This window comes from Phacochoerus africanus, chromosome 15, assembly GCF_016906955.1.
Source record: "Phacochoerus africanus isolate WHEZ1 chromosome 15, ROS_Pafr_v1, whole genome shotgun sequence".
Lineage (NCBI taxonomy): Eukaryota > Metazoa > Chordata > Mammalia > Artiodactyla > Suidae > Phacochoerus > Phacochoerus africanus.
In genome coordinates, this window is record NC_062558.1 from 73,038,431 (window position 1) to 73,063,460 (window position 25,030).

The window sequence follows — 25,030 nt, forward strand, 5'->3', positions numbered from 1 at the left end:
GACCAAAGTTGAGGGATGTTATTTTCAGCTGAAACCAGTATTCCATAGTGGGGAACCCACGGGATTTGTGAGTTTGCGGATTGTTTACTGCACTCAGAAGAGTCCCTGGACACACTTCCAACTGGTTTTGAGGAAGGTCAAAATGTGCATTCTTGGAAACCTTTGTGGACTTGCACCACGGCGACTCAGCAATTAATTTCTGAGGCGCGTTCTTAGCAGGAAATGGTAAAGGAACCAGCAGGAAGCAGAGAACAAGAGAAAGGAAACTCCTCCCTCCTGCCAAAGGACAGGCAAGAGTGAGGATGAAAATGGAAAGTGGACATTGTAGGGTTAGACGTGCTGCAATGGAGAGGGTGGAAGTAAGGAAAAAGTGTGTGCCCCAAGGGTAAAGGGGTGTGATAATCTGTTGTGTTTATTATGTGGCTTAAATATGGAGCCTGTGCTTTGTGACCCTCGGTCTTCAGCACACGATCCCCAGGAGATGGGGAAACGCTATTCCTTTATTTACAGAGGGCAGTGGTTTGTATGTTTTCTGAAGTCTGCAGCCCACTGACAGGAAAACCTCTCCCTGTTTCTGACTTCTAGCTTATTAAAGGCCAGAGGACGCCAAAGTCAAGTTGAAAAGTTTTACCAGGAGGAAAAAAAAAAAAGTATAAATGGAATCAAATCATAAGAAATACTTGGTGTGAAGGAGCAGAGGACTGCACAATCATTTTTCTGTTTTATCCAGTTCTTTGCAACTGAAAATCTTCACTAGATTTTGAATTAGAGGGAGAGCTGATGATCTAATGGGAGAAACTGAGTCCTCTAAGAAGAAACTGGTTATCTGAGATCCAACAACACTTTCTTGTAGATTAGAACCCAGCTTTGAAGTTTCACTTTTTGAGCATGGCTCAGTGACTTCTGCTATTGCCAACAAAAAAGAAAATCAAGAACATATTATGTAGAATGGTCTCAGTGGTGAAAAAGCAGCATCTAGCCTCCTTACTTCATCAACTGGGCAGAGGCCCCTTAATGTCAGCAATCTCTTGTTTAGATGGTTACCTGAAGAAAGAAAAAACAAACTGTCCTTTATGCTGATTCTGTTTAGCAGGGGGAAAAAAAATTGTAACCGGCCAGTGGCAAACAACAAAACTTTTGAAAAAGCGGACCTGGGGAGAGTCCAGGGCAGTTTCATAATGGGTATGAATAGTTATTTTGCTGCCCTTTTTTTTTTGTCTAAATCTTTCTGGGGTTTGATGTGGATCTCTATTTGTTCAGGAAATTGTGACGTGTGTTCTGGGCAGGGTTTGAGGTTTTGGAACCTTTTCTAAAAGGGACAGAGAGCACCCGGCTACATTTTCCTTTTGTAAGGTTGGTGTGCAGGCGGTGGAGCCAAAGTGAGCCTGTCACGATGCAGGTGCTCTTCCGGTGCAGTGGGCTTGTCCTGGCTCTAGCCATTATCCTGATTTTGGATTCTTCAATTCAAGGTAAGACCCAGGTATCTTGTCCCTTTGTAATTTTCCTTATAAGGCCCAGGGTCCACACAAATGATTATATTAATTTTAAGGTACAGAATGTATTCTATTTGGGAAAGTGGTGCCTCCCTCAAAAAAGAAAGAAAGAAAGAAAAAGAAAGAAAGAAAAAAATGATTTAGGGTCGCTGACTGAGTTTTGTTAAGTTTGCTACCAAAAAAAAAAAAAAAAAAATTTAAACTCTGAGGCAGGTGCAGCCTTATAAGTTCTTATAATGATTGAAATGTACAATTTTATTTTGGATGAAATGTATGGTTTATAAATTTTAAAAAACTTTTTTTAAAAGATCAAGAGGGAGTTCCCTGGTCATCGAATGGTCAGGATTTGGCGCTTTCACCACTGCGGCCCGGGTTCAACCCCTGGTCTGGGAACTGAGATCCCATATCAAGCCACTACATGCCATGGCCAAAAATAAATAAATAAATAAAGCTCAAGAAAGGAATATAGAAAATTGGAGTTCCATTGTGGCTCAGCGATTAACGAACCCAACTAGCATCCATGAGGACGTGGGTTCGATCCCTAGCCTTGCTCAGTGGGATAAGGATCTGGCACTGCCGTGAGCTGTGGTGTAGGTCCCAGACACAGCTTGGATCTGATGTTGCTGTGACTCTGGTGTAGGCTGATGGCTACCGCTCCGATTGGACCCCTAGCCTGTGAACCTCCATATGCCGCAGGTGTGGTCCTAAAGAGACAAAAAGACCAAAGTAAATAAATAAATAAAATAATGTTATCTGAAAGAATATGCAAAACTAGCCAGAAATTTTTTTTAAAAAAGGAATATAGAAAATTACCTACCCCTAGGTGTCCACATAGATCCCTAATTTTAACATATAACAAAATTTTTGTAATCACCCTGACACTGGGAGATGCTATTTTTGAAATCAGAGTAAATTTTTGTATTTTTTCTTCTTTTTTAAACTTTGTTCTTAGTGACAATTCAATTATGGTTAGACATTGTTAATGCAAACCCTCTCAGATTTCAAAGAGAGGCCAAAGAATTTTAATAATTGTGCTGTTGCTCAGAGAAACATCACATTTGGAAATTTCTTGATAGGTTTCTTTATCATTCAGGGTTGTTTAGTAAGAATGAAACAACTTAAAACCTTTAATGACTAAGAAAATGAAAATGATAAATTTGTAAGAAAAATACAATTTCTTCTCCTTTGGTAAATAAAGGATCACGTCTGAATAAGGCAGAAAATCACAGCCTGATAAAGAGATGGGAGAACTCATAGTAGAAAAACATTAAGTTCCTCCAACTCGTAAAGGAAATATTGAGTCATAATTACACACATGAGCTGGATTTTTTTCTTCGAAGTGACTTCTTAGTTTTCTTGTTTTTACTTCTGGTGGAAATGAAATTGTACAGATGATCTCAGATACATTCATTATGTATTGGAAATGTATAAAATCACTTTCTTCTTGTTGTGTAATCACCGAAGAAAAAAACCAGCAAGGTATGTTGCTGAAACTTTTAATCTATTTTTAAAATATCAAAAATTGTTGATTGTAAGGAATAAGCTTTACTTGGATCTTTTAGAGAAAATCTTCAGCTTAATGAAATAATTCCCTAATGTCTTCTGATAAGATCCAGGCAGTGAGGTCCATGTTTGTAGCACAGACTTGAGTGACCACTTGGTGCTGGGCCTACCCTGACCGTGAGTCTTTTTTTTTGTTTGTCTTTTTAGGGCCGCACCCACGGCATATGGAGGTTCCCAGGCTAGGGGTCCAACTGGAGCTGTAACTGCAGAACTACACCACAGCCACAGCAATGCCAGATCCGAGCCACATCTTCGACGTACACCACAGTTCATGGCAATGCGGGATTCTTAACCCACTGAGGCCAGGGATCAAACCCACATCCTCATGGATACTGGGTGGGTTCGTTAACCACTGAGCCACAATGGGAACTCCAAGTTATGAGTTTTTACATCTTCAAAATTTCACAGAAATGTTTAATTCCCCACTAAGATTCAATACGGAAAAGTAAAATTAAAACAAAAATGTTCTTTATGTGGCAGGTATTCCTTAGAAAGTAGTGAAGAAACCAGGAAGTTCCTGTTGTGGCACGGTGGAAACAAATCTGGCTAGTATCCATGAGGATGGGGGTTCGATCCCTGGTCTCGCTCAGTGAGTGAAGGATCCAGTATTGCCCTGAGCTGTGGCTTGGATCCTGAGTTGCTGTGGCTGTAGCATAGGCCGGCAGCTACAGCTCCAATTTGACCCCTAACCTGGGAACTGACATATGCCACAGGTGCAGCCCTAAAAAACAAATGAACAAACAAAAAAGAAAGTAGTAAAGACACCATATAAAACTGTATAAAGAACTAGCATTTATGTCATCACTGAGCAGATTCAGCTCTTTGGTGGAAAGGGAACCAAAAAAGAGAGAATGAATGGGCTGAAAAACTAGGGTGTTTCCAAAGGAGAAGCGAAGTTTGTATGGGAATTAAGGGTTTGTGGCTATGTCTGAGTAAGAAGGGAAACATATGACCACCCGTGGCTGCATGTGGGAGTGACAGCAGCTCAAGACTGCAATGCAAAGAGGCCACTATTTCACCATATTTCCATGTGATGCAAGATATAATTCCATGGCGTTCTTCCCCCACATAAAATTTTTTTTTTCTTAACCCATTGATTTGACTGATCTAATCCACTAGACTTGCTCTGGCTTGCTTTTACCAAAACAAAATATCTTAGATTACTGCATTAGTTTGCTAGGGCTGCCATAACAAAGTACCATAGACTGTGTGGCTTAAACGACAGGAATTTACTTCCTCACAGTTCTGGAGGCTACAAGTCCAAGATCAAGGTGTCGGCAAGGCCGGTTTCATTCTGAAGCTTCTCTCCTTGGCTTGTAGGTGGCTGTCTTCTCTCTGTCTTCACATGGTCCTTCCTCTGTATTTGTCTGTGTCCAGGACACGAGCCATATTAGATTAGGGCTCATCCATATGACCTCATTTTATCTCAGTTACCTCTTAAGGCCCCATCTCCAAATACAGTTCCATTCTGAGGCACTAGGGGTTAGGACTTCAATACATTGAACTGGGGGGTGGGGGACACAATTCAGCTCACATCAATGACTATAAATCAAACCCAAGTAAAGACATGGTGTAAAAGCCTATCTACCAAGTCCAAAGAGAGGGAAGTCTGGCAATGTGTGTGTGAGGGACCTGGAGAGAGAGAACAGACGGCATTTAATCAATTGAATGTAGAGCTCCAGGGGGTTATTGGTGAGGCCTGTGAATCCCAAACTCTTTTATTGCCTCTCTTTTTCAAAGATGCTCATAAAGAGGAAAAATGGAAAACCCATGAGCAGGTGTGGCCAAGGGGCAGTGGTCATTGCCAGGCCACAGGTCCACTCTACACTGCCTCTGAGAGCACAACCATGATATTGATTCCACGTGTGTGCACTGCTGTTTGATTGTAAAGTCATTTCACATCCATTCTCTGGTAATGATCCATTCTTGTCATATTCCCTGTGAGAAGGACTTAACACCAATTTATAGAGGAGAAAACTAGATCTTAATTCCTCATCTCATTTGCTCTTTACATAAACCTCTTGCGAAAAATTTATGAGACGTGCCCAAGGCCCATTACAACTAATTAATGGTAGGGCTGCTCATTCGATTTCAAATCAAAGTTAACTTGCTGTGGGAATTAAGCTGTATTCTAGGTAGATTAGAGATTCTCTATTTAAAGCAAATAACCTTGCTTTGACTATAGCCCTTGCTATAAAAACCACTGAGTTGAGGGACAGAGAGGGAGAAATTGAAAGTAAACTTGGAGCTTTTTATAGCTTGTCAAACCACCCAAAGGTAGGGGAATTTATTTGTCTTGTGGAATTGATTGGCAGGTAGGAAGCAGCTCCAACTTCATGGTAACGTCTGTTTGAATGCTATCAAATGTTAAATCAAAATAGTTTTCCTCCTACCCCACCAGGAAAACTTAAGTTTCTGCTTAATTTTTCTAACACTTAAAGTGTCTCTGTTAAAAATAGGAAATTAGCAAACTGATATGATGTTGGGGAAAAACTGATACTATAATATGAAAAGATAGATTACTGGGGTAAATTTGCTCTGGTAATGTTTATTCATAGAAAATAGTTTGCTAAAGAAGGACTAGTAACTGTGTGAGCGAAAAAGGGGCAGAGACTGAGAGAAAAGCAGTGGGGGTGGGCAGTGAAGGAAGTGATTCTAAATAAAAACCATTCTTCTTCTCCCTTGAATCCACCACAAAATTAACCAGCAGATCTGTAATGGGGTGGGGGTGGGGGGCTCTTAGGAAGGTAATTTTTCTCTTTATGAGCATACTCCCTTTTATTTTTTAAATTACGGTAATCCTAAGACATTTCTCTCAAGCAAGATAGAATCAAGATACGCCCACACATCGGCGGCTGGAACTGTTGAATTTTCATACTCTGCCAACACCCTTGAATAAATATGTCAGGAACTCTGTGTCTGTAACCACATTCTTTATTTTAAAGATTTAAAATCATCAGTCTGTGTTGATCATTTTATAATGTATAGCAATATAGGATCCTATGTCATGTACCTGGTGTTGTAGGTCAACTATATTTTTAAAAAATATTATTCTATTTATATGAAATGTCCAACATGGCCAAAAATATAGACACAAAAGTACATCGATTAATGGTTACCTAAGGAATAAGAAGCATAGCATACAGGAGCTGGATAGATAAGGATAGGGGATTTCACTGTGATGATAAAACTGTTCTAAATTTGTGGTGATACAGTCTTTGAACAACTTATGGTTCCAAATGAGACAGGTTGGGGGGTGGGGGATGTACAGAGTGTTTGGGATCGAAATGTTATAAAATTTGGTTGTGATGATTGTTGTGCACCTATAAATGTAATAAAATTCATTAAGTAATTTTAAAAACTAAAGGGGCAAAAAAAATAAATCTGTGGTGATAATAGTACATACATATGAATATGCTAAAAACCACTAAATTTTCCCTGTTAGAAGAGAGTTGTGTGCTATGTGAAATACATAGCAATGAAACCTTTTAAAATAAATTACAATACAAAAAAAGGAAAAAAAGAGGTAGAAACCACTCCATATAAAATAATACAGATATATTGCATAGCAAAAAAAAATGAAATTAAAAAAATGAAATTAAGTAATCAGTCCCAAATGAGATACACATTTTTTGAGGAGAGATGGACATCTACGGTTGATTTCTTTGTAAATTTTGTAATCTTGGAGTTCCCCTTGTGGCTCAGAAAAAAAAGAATCTGACTAGCATCCATAAGGATGCAGGTTCGATCCCTGGCCTCACTCAGTGGGTTAAGGATCCAGCGTTGCCTTGAGCTGTGGTGTAGTGCCAGATCCCACGTTGCTGTGGCTGTGGCTGTGGCATAGGCTGGTGGCTACAGCTCCAATTTGATCTCTAGCCTGGGAACCTCCATATACCTCAGGTGCAGCCCTGAAAAAACAAAGCAAAAAAAAAAATCGTAATTTTTTTTGCTGGGGGTGGAGGCACCCTGCAGCATACAGAGTTCCCAGGCCAGGGATCATATCCCAGCTGTAGCTGTAGCAATGCTGGATCCTTTAACCCACTGTGCCTGGGTGGGGATCAAACGCTGAGTCCTCGTGCTGCAAAGATAATGCTGGTCCCCTTGGGCCACAGCTGGAATTCCAGATGTCCTTATAAATTTTGGAACAGCTTTACTGAGATAGAGTCACATACCATAAATCCACCCATCTAAAGTACACATCAATGGGAGTTCCCATTGTGGCTCAGTGGTAATGAACCCAACTAGTATCCATGAGGTTGCAGGTTCCATTCCTGGCCTTGCTCAGTGGGTTAAGGATCTGGTGTTGCCATGAGCTGTGGTGTAGGTCGCAGATGCCGCTGGGATTCTGTGTTGCATAGGCAGGCAGCTGCAGCTCCTATTCTACCCCTAGCATGGGAACTTCCATATACCACAAGTGCAGCCCTAAACAGCAATCAATCAATCAACCAATAAATAAAATAGTATCACTTGTTTTTTTGTTTGTTTTACTTTTTAAAATATGGCTGTTACAACACTGAAAATTCCCTATGAAGGTATTGTTCCTCTTATGTTTCTATTGGACAGTGCTGGTCTAGATGGCATAGGGTGTGAAGATAGCGCCCTCTACTGGAGAAGATGTTGGATTTTTTTTTTTTTTTTTTTTGGATCCGATTTAACACGAAGAGGCTTCTAAGTAGCAATTCATCAGATGCCAAACTTATGCATCCTGGGGAAAAGAATCAGAGGAGAAAGCTAAAAAATATTAAATATATAGCATATCCAAAGGCTTGTGTTAGATGTTTCACAAACTTTTATCTCGTTTAAACAGGAACTCTTAGGGATACTATTACTTGCATTTTAAAGATGAGAAATTGAGAATCAGAGAGGTACTAAATGGTACAACCAGAATTTGAATTTGATCTCTGTACAAGCTGTTCACGATCAGAGACAGTCCTCATCAGAGAAGCTAGCATTTAAAGAGCTCTGGTGGTGGTGCTAGGCACTATTCTAAGAACTTAACATTTTTATCTCATTATTAGATCTATTACTGTTGCCATTTTCTGGATGAGGAAATCGAGGTACAGGGAAGATAAGATGGTCAAGATTACATAGCTTGTAAGGGGCAGACACCATGATGTCATCTTGCTGCCTTACCTCCAGCCTCCTAGCAGTGCCAGAGCTAACTTGTTGCAGATGACTAGCGTCCCAGACCAGAACCTGAAAACTGTATCGAGGAACTATGGGGAAGATTGTATTAGAATAGCAGTTCTGGGAGTTCCCGTTGTGGCGCAATGGTTAACGAATCCGACTAGGAACCATGAGGTTGCGGGTTCGATCCCTGCCCTTGCTCAGTGAGTCAAGGTTCCAGAGTTGCCGTGAGCTGTGGTGTAGGTCGCAGACGCGGCTCAGATCCTGCGTTGCTGTGCCTCTGGCGTAGGCTGGCAGCTACAGCTCCGATTCGACCCCTAGCCCGGGAACCTCCATATGCTGCAGGAACGGCCCAAGAAATGGCAAAAAAAAAAAAAACAAAACCCCCCCCCAAAATTTTTTTAAAAGGATACTGTTTATTACAGCAATTTAGAAAAGAAAGTGAAAAAAGAATCACCAGTCTACCACTATAGTTATTTTTATGTTTCCTCCCACTTCCCCCCAGTATCTATTTATGTAGTTTCATTAACAACTATTCTGCACAGAGTGATATTCTTCTTTTTTTCCCCCACTCATTTAAAAATAAAGATTTTCCTGGATTTCCCTTGGGGCATAGTGAGATCTGCTGTGGTCACTGCAGTGGCTGAGGTGGCCACTATGGTGCGGGTTCAATCCCTGGCCCAGGAACTTCCACATGCCACAGGTGTAGCAAAATATATATATGTATATATCTAGATAGATATATAGATTTTTCCTATGATGCTAGTCTTTTCCATAATTACATTTTGCCCATTTGGTTAATATTCTTTCATATGAATGCCCCAAAATTTACCTAAGTTTTTTTTTTGTCTTTTTGTCTCTTCTAGGGCTGCACCTGCGGCATATGGAGGTTCCCAGGCTAGGGGTCTAATCCCAGCTGTAGCTGCAGGACTACGCCAGAGCCACAGCAACGCAGGATCTAAGCCATGTCTGTGACCTACACCACAGCTCACAGCAATGCCAAATCCTTAACCCATTGATCAAGGCCAGGGATCGAACCCACAACCCCATGGTTCGTAGTCAAATTTGTTAACCACTGAGCCACGACGGAAACGCCTACCTGAGTGTTTTCTATTGTTTCATTAGTTATTTCCTGTTTCCCCATTTTAAATAAGTCTAAAGTGAACAGCATTGTGTATTATTTATATATTACATTCTCTTTCTATATATAATGAGTATCGATGTAATATCTTGGGAATGTTGTATTTATAAAATTTTATAAATAATTAATCAGAAATATTAGCTAGGACAAAGACAGGTATAAATAGACACACCAGAGTCATGAGGAAAGAGGACATTTAGAAAAAGCGCTGTGGTTCTGCAATCTTTTTTTTTTTTTTTGTCTTTTTGCTATTTCTTGGGCCGCTCCCGTGGCATATGGAGGTTCCCAATCTAGGGGTTGAATCGGAGCTGCAGCCACCGGCCTATGCCAGAGCCACAGCAACGCGGGATCCGAGCCGCGTCTGCAACCTACACCACAGCTCACCGCAACGCCGGATCGTTAACCCACTGAGCAAGGGCAGGGACCGAACCCGCAACCTCATGGTTCCTAGTCGGATTCGTTAACCACTGCGCCATGACGGGAACTCCAGTTCTGCAATCTTTTAAGAACAAAGTCCTTGGCCATCCCATTGAGATGTAACATGAACTTGACTTCAGTAGAGGTTCTACTTTTCAACCTCTTATAGTTGAGAACAGGACACAATTTGTGCATACTCTCCTAGAAACCCACGTACCTAAAGGGGGAAAAAAGCAACTCTAAAATTCATGGTCTCTGAGGGGGTTGGGTAATGAGATTAGGAGTAACTTTTCTTTTGTTTGCAACATTTTTCAAATTTTTCTTTCTTTTTTCCTCTCTTTCTTTTGCCACACCTCAACATATGGAAGCTCCTGGGCCTGGATTGAATCTGACCTATGGCATAGCTGCAGCAATGCTAGATCCTTAACCCACTGTGCTGGGCTGGCGATCAAACCTGTGGTACCACAGACAACACCACATCCTTAACCCACTGTGCTACTGCAGGAACTCCACTAAAAGTTGCTATAACGAACACACATTCCTTTTCTAACGCAAATGTCATTGACGATCATGACAAAAGCAATCTAGATGTAATAAATATTCAAGTAGACTCTCCATTTCTAGAAGAGAATACTATAAAAGGGAGAGACCTCTCTAGACCTTGAGTTAAAGTCAGGAAACCCTTGACAAGTTGCTGTATGAGTCCAGTTACATAAAATTCTAGAAAATGCAAACTACTTTTAATGACAGAAAGCAGACTGATGGCTGGCAGGAGGTTGAGGGGAGTCAGGAGGAGGGAGGGAAAAGCAGAGGATCACAAAGGACACAAGGAAACTCTGGGGGGTATTGGGTATGTTCCTGCCCTTGACTGGGGTGATGGATCCATGGTGTATCCATATGTCAAAAACATTAAATTGTATGCTTTAAATATGCACAGCTTGTTGTATGTCAAGTCCATTTTAATAAAGCTGTTAAAAATTAAAACAATGAATTTTGAATAGATAATGCATACATAGGGCTCAAAAACCTAAAGGTTCAAAAGGATGTGCATTAACAGAACACTGTAAACCAACTATAATGGAAAAAATAAAAATAATTTTTTTAAAAAAAGGATATGCAGTGAAAAGTCAGCATCTTTCCTTTCACTGTCTTCCAGCCACCAATTTCCTCCACAAAGATGATCAGTTTGTTGTGTATTTTTTCAGGGTGTTCTGTGCATGTAAGCATATATGTAAATATACTCTTAGAAACGCAAATACACACAAATGGTAACACACAAGGCATAGTGTTTGTTCTTTACTTTTTTCAACTTAATTACACACCTTGGAGGAGTTCCCATCGTGGCTCAGCAGAAATGAATCTGACTAGTGTCCCTGAGGATGCAGGTTCGATCCCTAGCCTTGCTCAGTGGATTAAGGATTTGGTGTTGCCATGAGCTGTGGTGTAGGTTGCAGATGAGGCTCAGATCTGGTGTTGCTGTGGCTGTGGTGTAAGCTGGCAGCTGTAGCTCCAATTTGACTCCTCACCTGGGAACCTCCATGTGCCATGGATGCGGCCCTAAAAAGACAAAAAACGAAACAAAACAATATATATATATATATACCCCTTGGAGAGTATTTTGTATTAGTACCTAGACACCTGCCTCATTCCTTTAATAGCTATATAGTACTGCAGACTGTGCCTTAATTAACATTTAATTTTCCAGTCTTTTACTCTTGGAAAAAAAGTTGCAGTGATTGCCCACAACACTGATTTTCATTTTATTATATTTTGTGTTCTTAGTTGTTACCTTTTGCATTTCAATCTATACAGGACAATAATGGGCTGGGCTCTAAAATCATCTTTCCTGCTTTTCAGGAATTTCAGATGTGCCCCTTCTTGTTAGGTGATTATTAGTTTCACTTGTGTGAGTCAAGTACATACTTCAGGTGGTGAGGAGGTGATCTTTGGAAGGGTGGTGAAGTATTTTGCACCACCAGGCCTCCATCCTTGCTAAAATGAAGAATGAAGAATTTATTTCATGAATTAATAAGGGATCTCCTATATGAGTTCTCAACACAAGATATGGAGACTTTTGCATAGAAATTAAACTCAAAAGAGGCTGTGACAGACCAGCTTCTGTGAAGAGAGGAAGCTTGTTCTTTTGAAATTGCTGCCTAGATCTGAGGACAAAGAAAGTGGTCAAGTCGTTATCTACTCTTCATTCCCAAGGACACCATAAAGCCCTACAGCCCCAGGGCTCTGTAACATCTTGGGTACTACTTGGTGTACTCCTTAACCTTTCTGAACATGACTGGACTTATCGCCAGCAGAAGAGGCAGACTTTGGGGTCAGATGTGGTCAAATTGAATCCTAGATCCTCTACTTTGCACCTACACGGCCTCAGTCTTCTTTGGATGAAATGGAAATAACAGTACAAAGATAATAATGGTTAATATTATGAAATGTTTACTGTGTGCCTGGCACTATGTTAAAGTCTTTACATTTAACATGCACGTCCTCATTTAATTTTTGTGACCAGCTTATCAAAGAGTACAAAGCTACTCTTAGTAGCTTGGTTTTCTGGTGGAGCCTTGAGGAAGTGAAAGTTTCACAGCTCACCAGCAGCTGAGCTGCAACTTCATTCCAGGCAGCTAATTGCCAGAGCCTATTCTAACTTCAAACGCTAGGCTACTTGACATGGGGTGCTTGAGCTGTGAGAAGGACAAATGGTGTAGATAAAAAGCTGGCAAATAATGGGTGAACCTGCTACAGGAATGGTCATAAAACCTGTTCACACCTTACCTACCAAATTTAGAACTTATTTAATTAAAATTTTCTTAGGGATAGAATGATCAAAGCTCTGTAAGAGGTAATTATTGACCACGTGGTTTCCTTGTTTGGGCAGGTTCTCCTGTGCGGAAAGCCAGGTACCAGTGGATTCGCTGCAGTCCTGACAGTGATTCTCCAAACTGCATTGATGAAAAGGGACCAGTGTTTGACCTACTTCCAGGTGAATCCAACAGAATCCTACCTCCAAGGACTGACCCTTTTTCGTAAGTGGTTTTTGATTTTACTTTCACCAGTCTTTGCTGAGATCTCGGCATGGAGGTGGGGTGGGCTACCCTGAGTGTTTTTCTACAAATTCTTGCTTCCATGGTTTGGGTTTCACTGCACAGTAAAGGGTACAGGGTAAAACTGTGTTGTATTTTTAAAATTTATTTTTATTTTTTGTATAGTTGATTTACAATGCTGTTCCACTTTCTGCCGCACAGCAAAGTGACTCAGTCATAAATATATACATATATTCTTTCTCCATATTCTTTTCCATCATGGTCTATCCCAGGAGATTGGATATAGTTGCCGGTGCTATATGGTAGGACCTTGTTTATCTAAAACTGTACTGTATTTACTGGTATATGAGATGCAAAAGGATATATGATTTATCTACACTTTTTCTTGTGGCAGAAACAAAAATTCAATACTTTTCACCGATAAGTATTGAATATGATTGAACAGTATTTTATTAATGTAAATAGAGCACGTTATAGAATAAAATCCAAAAGGAGTCTATTGCTTGAATGGACAAAAATGTGGTATACCCCTCAAGTGGAGTATTTTTTTGGCCGTAAGAAAGGAAGTATTGACAAATGCTACAACATGGATGAATCCTGAAAACATTATCCAAAGTGAAGGAAACAAGACTCACATCAAAAAACACATATTGTATGATTCCATTTATATGAAATGTCCAGAAGAGGCAGATCCATAGAGACTAAAAATAGATTAGTGGTTGCCAGGGCTGTGGGGGAGGGAGGAGTAAAGACAATACTATTAGATACGGGATTTTTGAGGGGTGATAAAAATGTTCTGGAATCAGATAATGGTGGTTAAATAAAAGAAGAAATTAGGGAAAGGAAAATGAAATGGCCATGACTCATACTAAAGAAAGCCAAGTCTCTCTCTTTTTTTTTTTCTTTAATGGCTGCACCTGCGACACATGGATGTTCCCGGCTAGGGGTTGAATTGGAGCTACAGCTGCAAGTTGCAGATTCTTACTGTCCCCCCCTCCTTCTCCTCACTGCTTCTGGTTCTACCTTTCACCCAGGGTGCTTGCTAAGATCACAATTACTCCTGGGTGACCCATCTGCTGTTTAGTTCCCTTTGTTTAGCATACCTGATTTCTCGATTGCTTCCAAAAACAGTTGACCCCTATCTTTTTTTTTTTTTTGTCTTTTGTCTTGTTGTTGTTGTTGCTATTTCTTGGGCCGCTCCCGCGGCATATGGAGGTTCCCAGGCTAGGGGTTGAATCGGAGCTGTAGTCACCGGCCTACGCCAGAGCCACAGCAACGCAGGATCCGAGCCGCGTCTGCAACCTACACCACAGCTCATGGCAACGCTGGATCGTTAACCCACTGGCAAGGGCAGGGACCGAACCCGCAACCTCATGGTTCCTAGTCGGATTCGTTAACCACTGCGCCACGACGGGAACTCCAGACCCCTATCTTTTGAAACACTTTTTTTCTCTGGGCGTCCATGGCCCCATCTTATTTTGCATTTTCTTCTACTTCCCTGGCTGTTCTTTTTCCTCTGACCAACTCTGATCAATATTTAATATGTTGTTGCGGTCCTGGCTCTGTTCTAGGCTGCTTCTGTATCTACATGCTTCCTTTGGGTGACTTTATCCTGTTCCATGGCTTTTAATACTGTGTGTGTGTGTGAGTGAGAAAGTGAGAGAGTGAGTGAGAGAGAGAGAGGAGAGAGAGAGAGATGGGAGAGAGAGGGGGAGAGAGGAGGGGGGGGGGGGAGGAGAGAGAGAGAGAGAAGAGAGAGAGAGAGAGAGAGAGAGAGAGAGAGAGAGAGAGAGAGAGAGAGAGAGAGAGAAACTGTCAAATCTGCTTCCAGCTCTGATTCCTTTTCCCTACTGCACAGCCTAAGCTAGCCACCAGGTCACTCTCTACTGTGTTAGTCCACTTTGTTTCTCTGCATGGCATTTAGCCCCATCTAATATTTTCCTAATTTACTTACTCACTTTTGTCTGTCTTCCCCTCTAAGTTATAAACTTCTTGAGCAGGGACCTCACCTATAAGTCCCCATTCTATTCCAGGCACCCAGAACAGGATTCAATAAACATTGAACACATGCATGAAGGAAACTCTGATCTATTGTACGGCCTACGGTTTATTATTTTCGTGGAGAAAATGACCAACAGGCTGTGAAATTCAACATTTGTTTGATACTTGTTGCCTTGTTCTGCCACTGATGGGTAGCACTATTGCTCTGGTCTCTTAATGCTGAGTGGACTCCTAACTACCACACTGAAGCCAGTTGAATGAATGCAATTATTTGGGGGAAGAAACTGAATATTAATATGCTGGCAAATATAATGCTTGCCTGGTACAGCGAAGTTCTCTTTTGAAGTACTATGAAATTATTAGAAGTTTTGCAGAATTTAAATTAGAAAAAATGTCATCTATATAGGCTGACTTGTTTGTCCTTTCCTTAGTGGAAAAAAATATTAAAATGGGGTATTTTTTGTTATAAATAAATGATCCCTTAAGTAAATTCCAAATATAGGATTGCTATGTTAGTGAGAAGAAACTTAGCATTTTGGGAGTTCCCATCATGGCTCAGTGGTTAACGAACCTGACTAGTATCCCTGAGGACATGGGTTCCATTCCCAGCCTTGCTGGGTTAAGGATCCAGCGTCACAGTAAGCTGTGGTGTAGATCGTAGACTCGGCTTGGATCCCGTGTTGCTGTGGCTGTAGTTAGGCCAGCAGTTATAGCTCTGATGTGACCCCTAGCCTGGGAACCTCCATATGCCACAGATGTGGCCCCAAAACGACAAAAAAATTTTGGCATTTTACATGAATCTTTAATGAGATGTAGAATTGATAAATGCAATGAGTTAGATTCAATAAATATACACAAATATATGGAAAGGTCTAATTTATTTTTTGTTTTAAAGTGGGGAATAACTGGGATGCTTTTAACATCTAATTTGAGCAACTAAGTGGCTGCATTTATTTCCTAAAAATTTGTTATGATTATCTTTGTGCATCTCAAACTTTAATGTGTTTTTTCCCCCCATTTTTCTATCTTACTTCAGAATGACAAGATCCAAGAACTTGAATGATGTCTTTCCTCTTTCTGAGGACTTTTCAGGCTCTGGCTCTGGAGCAGGATCTGGAAGTGGCTCCCTAAATGAAATCGAACAGGAATATCAACCAGTAGAAGAAAACAATGCTTTTTATGACAACTTTAGGTCTCTGGAGAGAAATCTGCCCTCAGACAACCAGGACTTGGGTCTAGATGGACCAGAAGATGATTTTACTATGTAAAAGAGAGGGTTTCCAACCTTGACACCAGGAAATATATTTTGTGTACCATGGTTAAGTGATTAATTTGGGGACAAAAAGCTTTAAAGGAAAATTTAAAACATCTGAAAAAGAAGTTTAAGTTTCATCATCTTTTTTCCCCCCAATTCTTAAAGCCTCCTTTATTCTATTATCCTGGAAAATACCTGCATTTCCTTTGTAATACAGTCAACATCATTCTGAAGTTAACTAGACTTTTCTCATACCTATACAATTGCTTTAAAGAATAAATTATACTGTTTTTAAAAAATGTAGTTTGAGAAGCAAATTGACAGGCACTATTTCATACCTAAGTCTTCAGGAACATGATTCTGATTGTGAAATCTAAATATGCCTCCTTTCTCATGAAAAAACACAGATGAATGTACAGAGTGGGTATTTTACATGTTTCACTGTGTGAAGTTAATTGCTATAGTACTACTACTGGATGTGTTTTCAGAGCTAGTGGATATGGTTTGCTTAGAACTGTGATTGCTGTCACAATGAGAAAGTTAACACCCAAATTAAAGCACAGTTGTGCGCTCAATACCTCATACTGCTTTACCTTTTTTCTTGGATACCTGTGTATTTTCAAATGTTACTCTATTAAAGCAGAAGTATAGTCAAAAGGCTAAACTGTCTTGATTCTCTTGTTTATGAAATAATTATTTTTGTTCAGATGTCTGTAGATTCTAGTCAAAATATCTGTAAAATTATTTTACAACAAAAGCAAATTTTGTAATTAGAATCAAATCCTATCAACTAGCAGACGAAGAAAACAATCAAGCTACAGTTAAAGAGTTATTCTTGTCCAAACACTTCCTCTTCTTGAAGGCTATTCCCATCTCTGTTTCCCTTAGTTCTGAAAAGCCTGTCAGCACCATTGTCATGGATCCCATGCTGCACCATTTAGATCCCCTCTTCAGAACTGAGGATTTGTTCAAAGCAACCTCTGCTGAAGAGAGACACATAGTTCAAGGCCACACTCCTTTCCACAGTCTGCACCCAGTGCCTAGTTGATATGGGCATATGAATGCCAGACCCTTCCCTCGAACTCGGGGCAACTCAGCAGGGCTATCACATATTCAGAGTTCCCTGAGGAGTCAGCTGAGGGTTTGTAGGGACTGGTTCGCAGCTCAGTTTCTTTCTTAGTCTTTTTTCCTTTCACTCTCCCCTGAGAGCTCCCTTAGAAATTTTCTGCATGCTAATTTTCATCTCAGAGTTTGCTCCATGGAGACTCCAACTTGCAACAGTTGGTGCCAAGACGGGTAGAAAGCAGATGCTAAAATGGGATTTGGAGCTGGATCCCCTACTGCCTTGCTGTAGACGCAGAACAGGCACAAGAGAGCATCAGTTGTTCAAACTTTCACTGATGATGAACTGGGAATGGTATACCAGTGGAAAGAAATGCACTAAGGGGTGGTGTATGAAGCAACTGAGAAATACAGGGAAGTAGTCAATATAAAGACAATGGTATTAGATGGCTCTTGCTGGGGATGATTAATGAAAGACCAGGGATGATTAATTAAAGACTAAATGTGAAAAATAATGGGCCTCCTCAGCAGCATATTAAGAAACTCTCTTCTGCAGTGGAAAGGCAGGAAAAGCCAAGGCCCAGGCCCAGAATGTAACCATAAGAGTAGCAGAGTTCAGGAATCTTGTCAACCTAGCCAAGACTGTTATGCAACATCAGGACCTAGATTGGGAAAATACTGGACCTTAGAAATGAGGACATCTGGGTAGGAATGTCTCTGGGTTGATTCAGAATTTGAATCCTCAGACTTCCTCAAACCCTCCTAATCTATAGAAGAGTCCCACTCCTTACAAACTAATGCTTTCCTCTGCCCTTTAAGACCACATGTACACTCCCTTAAGTCCTGTCCCACCTCCCTGTATAGCCACCAGATCAGTAACCAAAGTTACAATATAAGCCAACAGAAACTATTGGGCCTGCTAAGGAGGAAAGGTGGAGGTTCTGCAGAACTTAGCTATCATGCCCCTCAGAAACCAAGAGAGTGTCTAAGTGGCTTAACTCTAAGAGTGCTAGATCAAGGGATGGAGGCAAAACATCAAGTTGGATAAGGGAGTGTTCACCAGTATGGAAGTACCCTTCTGGGGTGGAAGTTTTAACACCATGACAAGAACCCCAGGAGAAGATGTTGACATGCTGCTAGAATGGCTCTTAGAAGCTTGGAGAAAGTGACAGCTCCTCTTAAGTAGAACTGCTAGACCTGCCATGGCAGGCAGTGGAAGAAGGGGTCGAAAGGTGTATGGAAGTGAGCATGCTAGAATGGACACACTATATAACCTTGAAAAATCCACCAAATGACTTTGTTTTGGAGTTTTCATCCTGGTGCAGCGGAAACGAATCCAACTAGGAACCACGAGGTTGTGGGTTCAATCCCTGGCCTCGCTCAGTCGGTTAACAATCTGGCGTTGCTGTGAGCTGTGGTGTAGGTTGGCAGCTGCAGCTCTGATTCAACCCCTAGCCTGGGAACTTCCACATGCTGAGGGTGCGGACCTAAAAAGACCAAAAAAAAAAAAAAAAAAAGAGAGAGAGAGAGAATCAGAAACAGATTATGTTCTCTTGGGACAGATGACAGTATACATTTAGTCTATTCCCAGGGCTATGTTAAATCTTCTACCCTCTGCCATAATCCAATCTGAAGAGACGTGGACTGGTGGGACTTCTCACAGAATATCATGGTGATCCACTGTATGGATGTATCATGAGCCTGTGTCCATACTGCCATGTCATGTGCCAGTGATGCCCTGACATCTCTCCGTCAGCTCATATCTATGGCCATGTGGTGGAAGAAGGTTTTTTTTTTATGACTGACAAAGTAGGAATAAGATCAAGTTTAGTTCACAGATGGATTGGCCTGTTATATAGGTTCAAGCCAAAAATGGATGGCAGCTGTACAGCAGTGCCAATCAGGAACAACCTTAAAAATAGCTGTGAGAGGAAGTCCTTCCAGAGAGCAGAGCTTTAGGTGGTTTACCTGGTCATTTACTCTGTGTGGAAAGAGAAGCAGGTCAAGGTTAAGATATATATAGTTTCATGGATAGCGGTAAATGTTTTGGTCAGTTGATAAGGGGCCTAAGATAGAAGAGATGAGAAGATTGGGAACTAAGAAGTCCAGGGTGAAGGCCCATGAGTGGACCAATGAGAGAAGATGCTGTGTGAAAACCTTTGAGTCAAATGCCAATGCCAATGAGAAAGCATCTAGTACAGTAGAGGCACAACCAGGTAGACTAAATGATGTGGGCAGATATCAGCCTCTATCATGGGCTACCCTAATGATAGCACATTATAACTAATGGAGGGGTAGCCATAATGGAAGAGAGGGAGGCTCTGCCTGGGTTTCCACTGACCAAGGTTAATTTAGCTATATATTGCCCAATGTCCATATACTAGTGACAGAGCTGACTGCTGACATGGTACCATTCTCCAAGGAGACTTTGATGGCAGGTTGACTATATTAGGCTCCTTCCATCCTAGAGGGGCCAGAGATTTGTTCTAACAGGAATAGACATGTATTCTAACAGGAAAATACATGTATGTATTTTCTTTCCTACCCATGGGGCCTCCAAGGGCTTACAGAATGTTTGATCTACCATCATGATTTTGTATATGACACTGGATCAAGCCAAAGGGCCCACTTTATAGCAAGGAGATTCAGCAGTGGCACATGATGATGAGATCCACTGTTTCCAACATGATAGAATGATGGAAGGGCCTGTTGAAGGCACAACTGAGATACCAGCTTGGTAATGACATACTGAGGTTGGGACACCAACTTTCAGGATGCAGTATACATGCTAAATCAACAAATGTTATATTGTGCTGTGTCCTTAATTCTAAAGCTGAGCTTTAAAATTGCAAAGTCCTGCTTAAATACCAATTTAACTTTTTATTAGCTTTGTAACTTAACGCAAGTTACTTAATTTTGTCAATGCTGTCTTGGAAGGGCAACGTTGCGAAGGTGTGAATTGTGTAGGGCTTCTGGGGCCAAATTACTGGGTTCAATTCTGTCACTTACTAACTAGGTAACATCAGATGAGTTAACTCATTTAACCTCTCTGTACCTTGGTTTCCTCCTCTTTAAAATGAAGATGATGATAGTGACTGCCTTACAAATTTGTTGAGAAGATTAATGTACGTCAAGTGCTAAGAACAATGTCATTGAGTGAATGATCAATAAATGCAAGCTATTATCATTATCGGCACTACAGGTTAACAATATTTGCCCATAGGGTCGTGGTGAAGATTAATTGAAGCAATATATGATATGATTAACTCAAAGCCCCCAAAAATGAGCCTTACAATTCACAAGGTTATTTTAAAGATTCCTGGCATAACCAGGTACTGTGCTAGGTACTAAAAATACAAAGGGAAGCAAAGACACACCAGACACCCTTTATCCTTGAGCTCAGAGTCCAACACAGATCAAATGAGAGTGAATATAATATGTTAGTCTTTCCTGGCACAAAGGAGGATAGATAGATACATATAAATATTCTCATGTACGTAGGATAAATAGTACATAACCCATGTTCTTTCTCATTCTCACTCTTTTACCTTTGAGTTGTATTTATCAATCAATCATTGCCATAATTACAGAGTATGAGGGAAAGGAAGGGGTTGGATTTCTTCCAATTTGTACTTTGGAGTACCTCTCTAATTTACAGTCACTCTTCCTCAGATTATATAACCAACAAAAACTTACTAAGAACCAAGACACCAGGAATAAACAGTTAAGACTACTCACAACGTAGTGGGGGAAACAAATAACTGTAACACATTTTACAGTATAGATTTTTTTCAAATCTATTATAAACAAAATGCTAAGGTAGCAAAGAGAAGGGAATGATTGATTTTGCAGAATCTTTTTGTCAACTCTCAGCATGTAGTCTGTTTTATCACTCAAATTACTGCTTAAAATATTAATACAATTGATCTTTGAGAAGTCTATTTGTCTTCTTAAGTTTATAATAAACTAAGGTTTCTCAGCCTTGGCATTGCTGACATTTGAGCAGGATATTTCTTTGCTGTAGGGGGCTGTAGTGTGGATTGTAGGATGCTTACCAGCACTTCTGATCTTAGCAGCATTCCCCCAGACTTGACAATCAAAAACGTTTCCAGACATTGCCAAATGCCCACTGCACTAAGCCAATAATTAGTTTTGGACTGAAGTCTTTACCTGTTATGTTCACACCTTGTAACAGAACAGTATGATTTGGATTTCCTCTCATGCTCAGTGGTAATAAACCAGACTAGTATCCTTAAGGATTCGTGTTTGATCCCTGACCTCACTCAGGGGCTAAGGATCTGGTATCATCGTGAGCTGTGGTATAGGTTGCAGATGCAGCTTGGATCCTGAGTTGCTGTGGATGTGGCAGAGGCCAGCAGCTGCAGCTCTGATTTGACCCCTAACCTGAGAACTTCCACATGCTGCAGGTGCAGCCCTAAAAAGAAAAAAAAAAAAAGTATGATTTATCATTGATCATTGCTCCATAGGAGCTAGAAACTTTGATGCCACAATCATTCAGCTACTTGATAGGTGATTTGTTACAAAGGTAATTGCATCCATGATTTATGCACAAAGCTACATTTTTAGATGTCTGTATGTTGATTATTGGATGTTTTGTTTCTTTTTCTTCACAAGGACAAACTGCTATTAAAATGGGGACTTTCAGAGAATAAGAAAGAACTCTTCGAAGTTAAAAATATAATAGTATCTATTAGTTATCTATTGCTGTGTGAAAAATAACCTCAAAACAGTGGCTTAAAACAACAATAAACATGTATTATTTCATAGTTTTTGTGGACCTGAAATTTGGGAGAGGATTACCTAAGTCACTGTGGTTAAGGGAGGTCTCTCGTAAGAGTGCAGTTAGGATGTCAGCTGGGCCGCAGTCATCTGAAGACTTGACTAGGGTGGGAGGATCAGCTTTTCAAATGGCTCATTCACACGCCTGGCAAGTCAGTCTAGCTGTTTCACAGGAGGCCTCAGTTCCTTACTATGTGGGCTTCTCCACTGGGCAACATCACGTGGCTGCTGACTTCTCTCAGAGTGACTGATCCAAAAAAAGAGCAAGTTGGAAGCAGATGTGGAAGTCATACACCATCACTTCCACCTTACTCTGCTGGTCCCACAGACCAACGTTAATAGAATCTGAGAAGGCGGAACACAAAGATATGGATCACTGGGGGCCCTAGACGTTGGTTACCATAACACAGTAATGAAAAAAAAGTTGTAGGGGTTGGACCATAACATTTCCAGATTTTCCCTAGATAATCACCTAGGAAGGAGAACCACAAGAGAGACAGATGGAAAATAGGAAAGAAAAAGTAAGAGAATGACAGAGTCAATCAGGAAGCCCAATATAAGACTAATAGAAGATTCAGGAAGAAAGAGGAGAGAAAAGAGAAAGGAGGAAATCACCAAAGAAATTACCAAAGATTGCAAGATATCATCATAAGAGGAGTTCCCACTGTGGTGCAGCAAGTGTTAAGGATCCAGTGTTGTCTCTGTGGTGGCATGGGTTCAATCCTTTGCCCGATGCAGTAGGTTAAGGATCTGGCATTGCTACAGCAGAAGCTTGGATTCGCTCCCTGGCCTGGGGAACTTTCATATGCCATGAGTGTGGCAACAAAACAAAACAAAACACAGAAAATTCTCCCCCTCACCCCACAAGTGGATATCCAGTTTTCCCAGGCATTGAACAACTGGAAAATGAAATTATGCTTAGGAATTAACAAAAGATGTATAATATCTCTACAACGAAAATTACAAAACATTGCTAGGAGAAATTAAAGATCTTATAGAGAAATATACCATTTTATGGGTTGGAAGCTGCAAATTGTTAATATTTCAATATTCCTCAAATAGAGATATAGGTCCAGCACAATCCCAATAAGGTGGATTTTTTTTTTCAATAAGGTGGATTAACTATTCAAAAACTGTATGTAAATACAAAGAACTTAGGACCACCAAAACATTCTTGAAAAAGAACTGAGTTGGAATAATTACAATTCCTTACTTCAAGGTTTACTATAAAGCTATAGTAATCATGACAATGCGGTATTGCATAAAGAGACCAAGAGATCAATGAAACAATGAAAAGTCCAGATATAGATCCATAATTATAGAGTTAACAGATTTTTGACAAAGGCACCAAAGCAATTTAATGGGGAAAGGAAATTATTTTAAACAAACAGTGCTGGACACAAATAAGCCCTCAAATCTTAGTGTACATTATTTGCAAAACTTAATTCAAGAAGGATCTCATACCTAAATGTAAAAGCCAAAATTCTCAGGTCATCCAAAAACATTATTAAGAAAATAAACAGTGAAGCTAAAGACTGGGAGAAAATATTTACAACTAATATATCTGACATAGTACTTGTACCCAAAGTATTTGATAAACTGTAACTCAATAATAAAAACAAATACCCCAATGAAAAATTGGCAAGTCTTTTCATTTTTCCTTTTTATTGATGTATAAGTGACTTACAATATTATATAATTTCAGGTAACGAACAGAGTGATTTGATACTTTATACACTTTATCTATACACCATAATGCTAACCGGAGCATTAAAATGATAATAGAGATGAACTTTAAAACATGTATAAAGGAGTTCCTGTTGTGGCTCAGTGGCTAGCGAACCTATCATCCATGAGATGCAGGTTCGATCCCTGGCCTCGCTCAGTGGGTTAAGGATTCAGTGTTGCCATGAACTATGGTATAGGCTGGTGGATTCTGATTGGACCCCTAGCCTGGGAACCTCCATATGCTGCGAGTACGACCCCAAAAGACAAAAAGATCAAATATATATATATCCCACTCTAGTGAATAAGAATTTTACAGGTACACCAAAAAGCACATTTAACCATAGTGTAGGGCTTATCCACAGATCAGTTTTCACAGAAATTTCTGCTTTATAAACTTGGTTTAGGATTTTTTGTTATCCTTCCTTTTCCTAAGAGTTTAATTTGCTTCTTTTGTGTGTGGTAAAAACACATAACATCCAATATACCATTTGAACCATTTTTAGGCATAAAGTACAGTAGTGTTAACTATATTCACAGTATTGTGAAATGGATCTCCAGAACTTTTTCATCTTGCGAATTTGAAACTCTATACTATTAAATTCTCCTTTACCCTTCTCCCCAACCTATCATAACCATTCTACTGTTTCTATGACTATGGCTACTTTAATATCTCATGTAATTGGAATCACACTGTATTTGTCTTTTTGTGACTGGCCTATTTCACTTAGCATAATGTCTTCAAGTTTCATCTATGTTGTAGCATGTGACTTGATTTTCTTCCTTTCTAAGACCGATTAATATTCCACTCACCTGCCCATGAACATGGTCATGCAAATAAATCATTAATCCCTATCCTCAGTTCTTTGGGAAGTATACCCAGAACCAGGACTGTGAAATCATACGGTAGTTCCATTCTCACTTTTTTGAAGAACTTCCATATTGTTTTCCATAGGGATTGCACCATCTTGCAATCTCACCAACAACGCCGCACAGGGTTTTGATTTCGCCACATCCGCACCTACAGTTGTTATTTTCTGGGTTTCAAAAAAAAAGGTAACCATCCTGATGAGTGTAAGGTAGTATCTTGTGGTTTTGATTTGCATTTCTCTGATGATTAGTGATGTTGAGCACTCTTCATATGCTTGTTGGACATTTGTATGTCATCTTTGGGGAAATCTCTATTCAAGTTTTTGCCCATTGCTTAATCAGTTCACTTGATTTTTGCTTACTGAGTTGTAGGAGTTCTTTTATGTTCTGGATATTAAGAATATATATATATATATATATATTTTTTTTTTTTTGTCTTTTTAGGGCTGCACCCATGGCATATGGAGGTTCCCAGGCTAGGGGTCCAATGGGAGCTGTAGCTGCTGGCCTACAACACAGCCAC

General features: G+C 40.2%; 1 protein-coding gene across 1 annotated transcript; it reads left to right on the forward strand.

The window, feature by feature from the left end:
• The first annotated feature begins 1,320 nt into the window (after positions 1 to 1,320).
• On the forward strand, positions 1,321 to 16,714 carry SRGN (serglycin). Its single transcript, XM_047760900.1, has 3 exons — positions 1,321 to 1,469; positions 12,629 to 12,776; positions 15,832 to 16,714. Exons 1-3 carry the CDS (start codon positions 1,394 to 1,396, stop codon positions 16,061 to 16,063), a joined length of 456 nt encoding a protein of 151 aa, XP_047616856.1. The 5' UTR covers positions 1,321 to 1,393; the 3' UTR covers positions 16,064 to 16,714.
• The last annotated feature ends 8,316 nt before the right edge of the window (positions 16,715 to 25,030 follow it).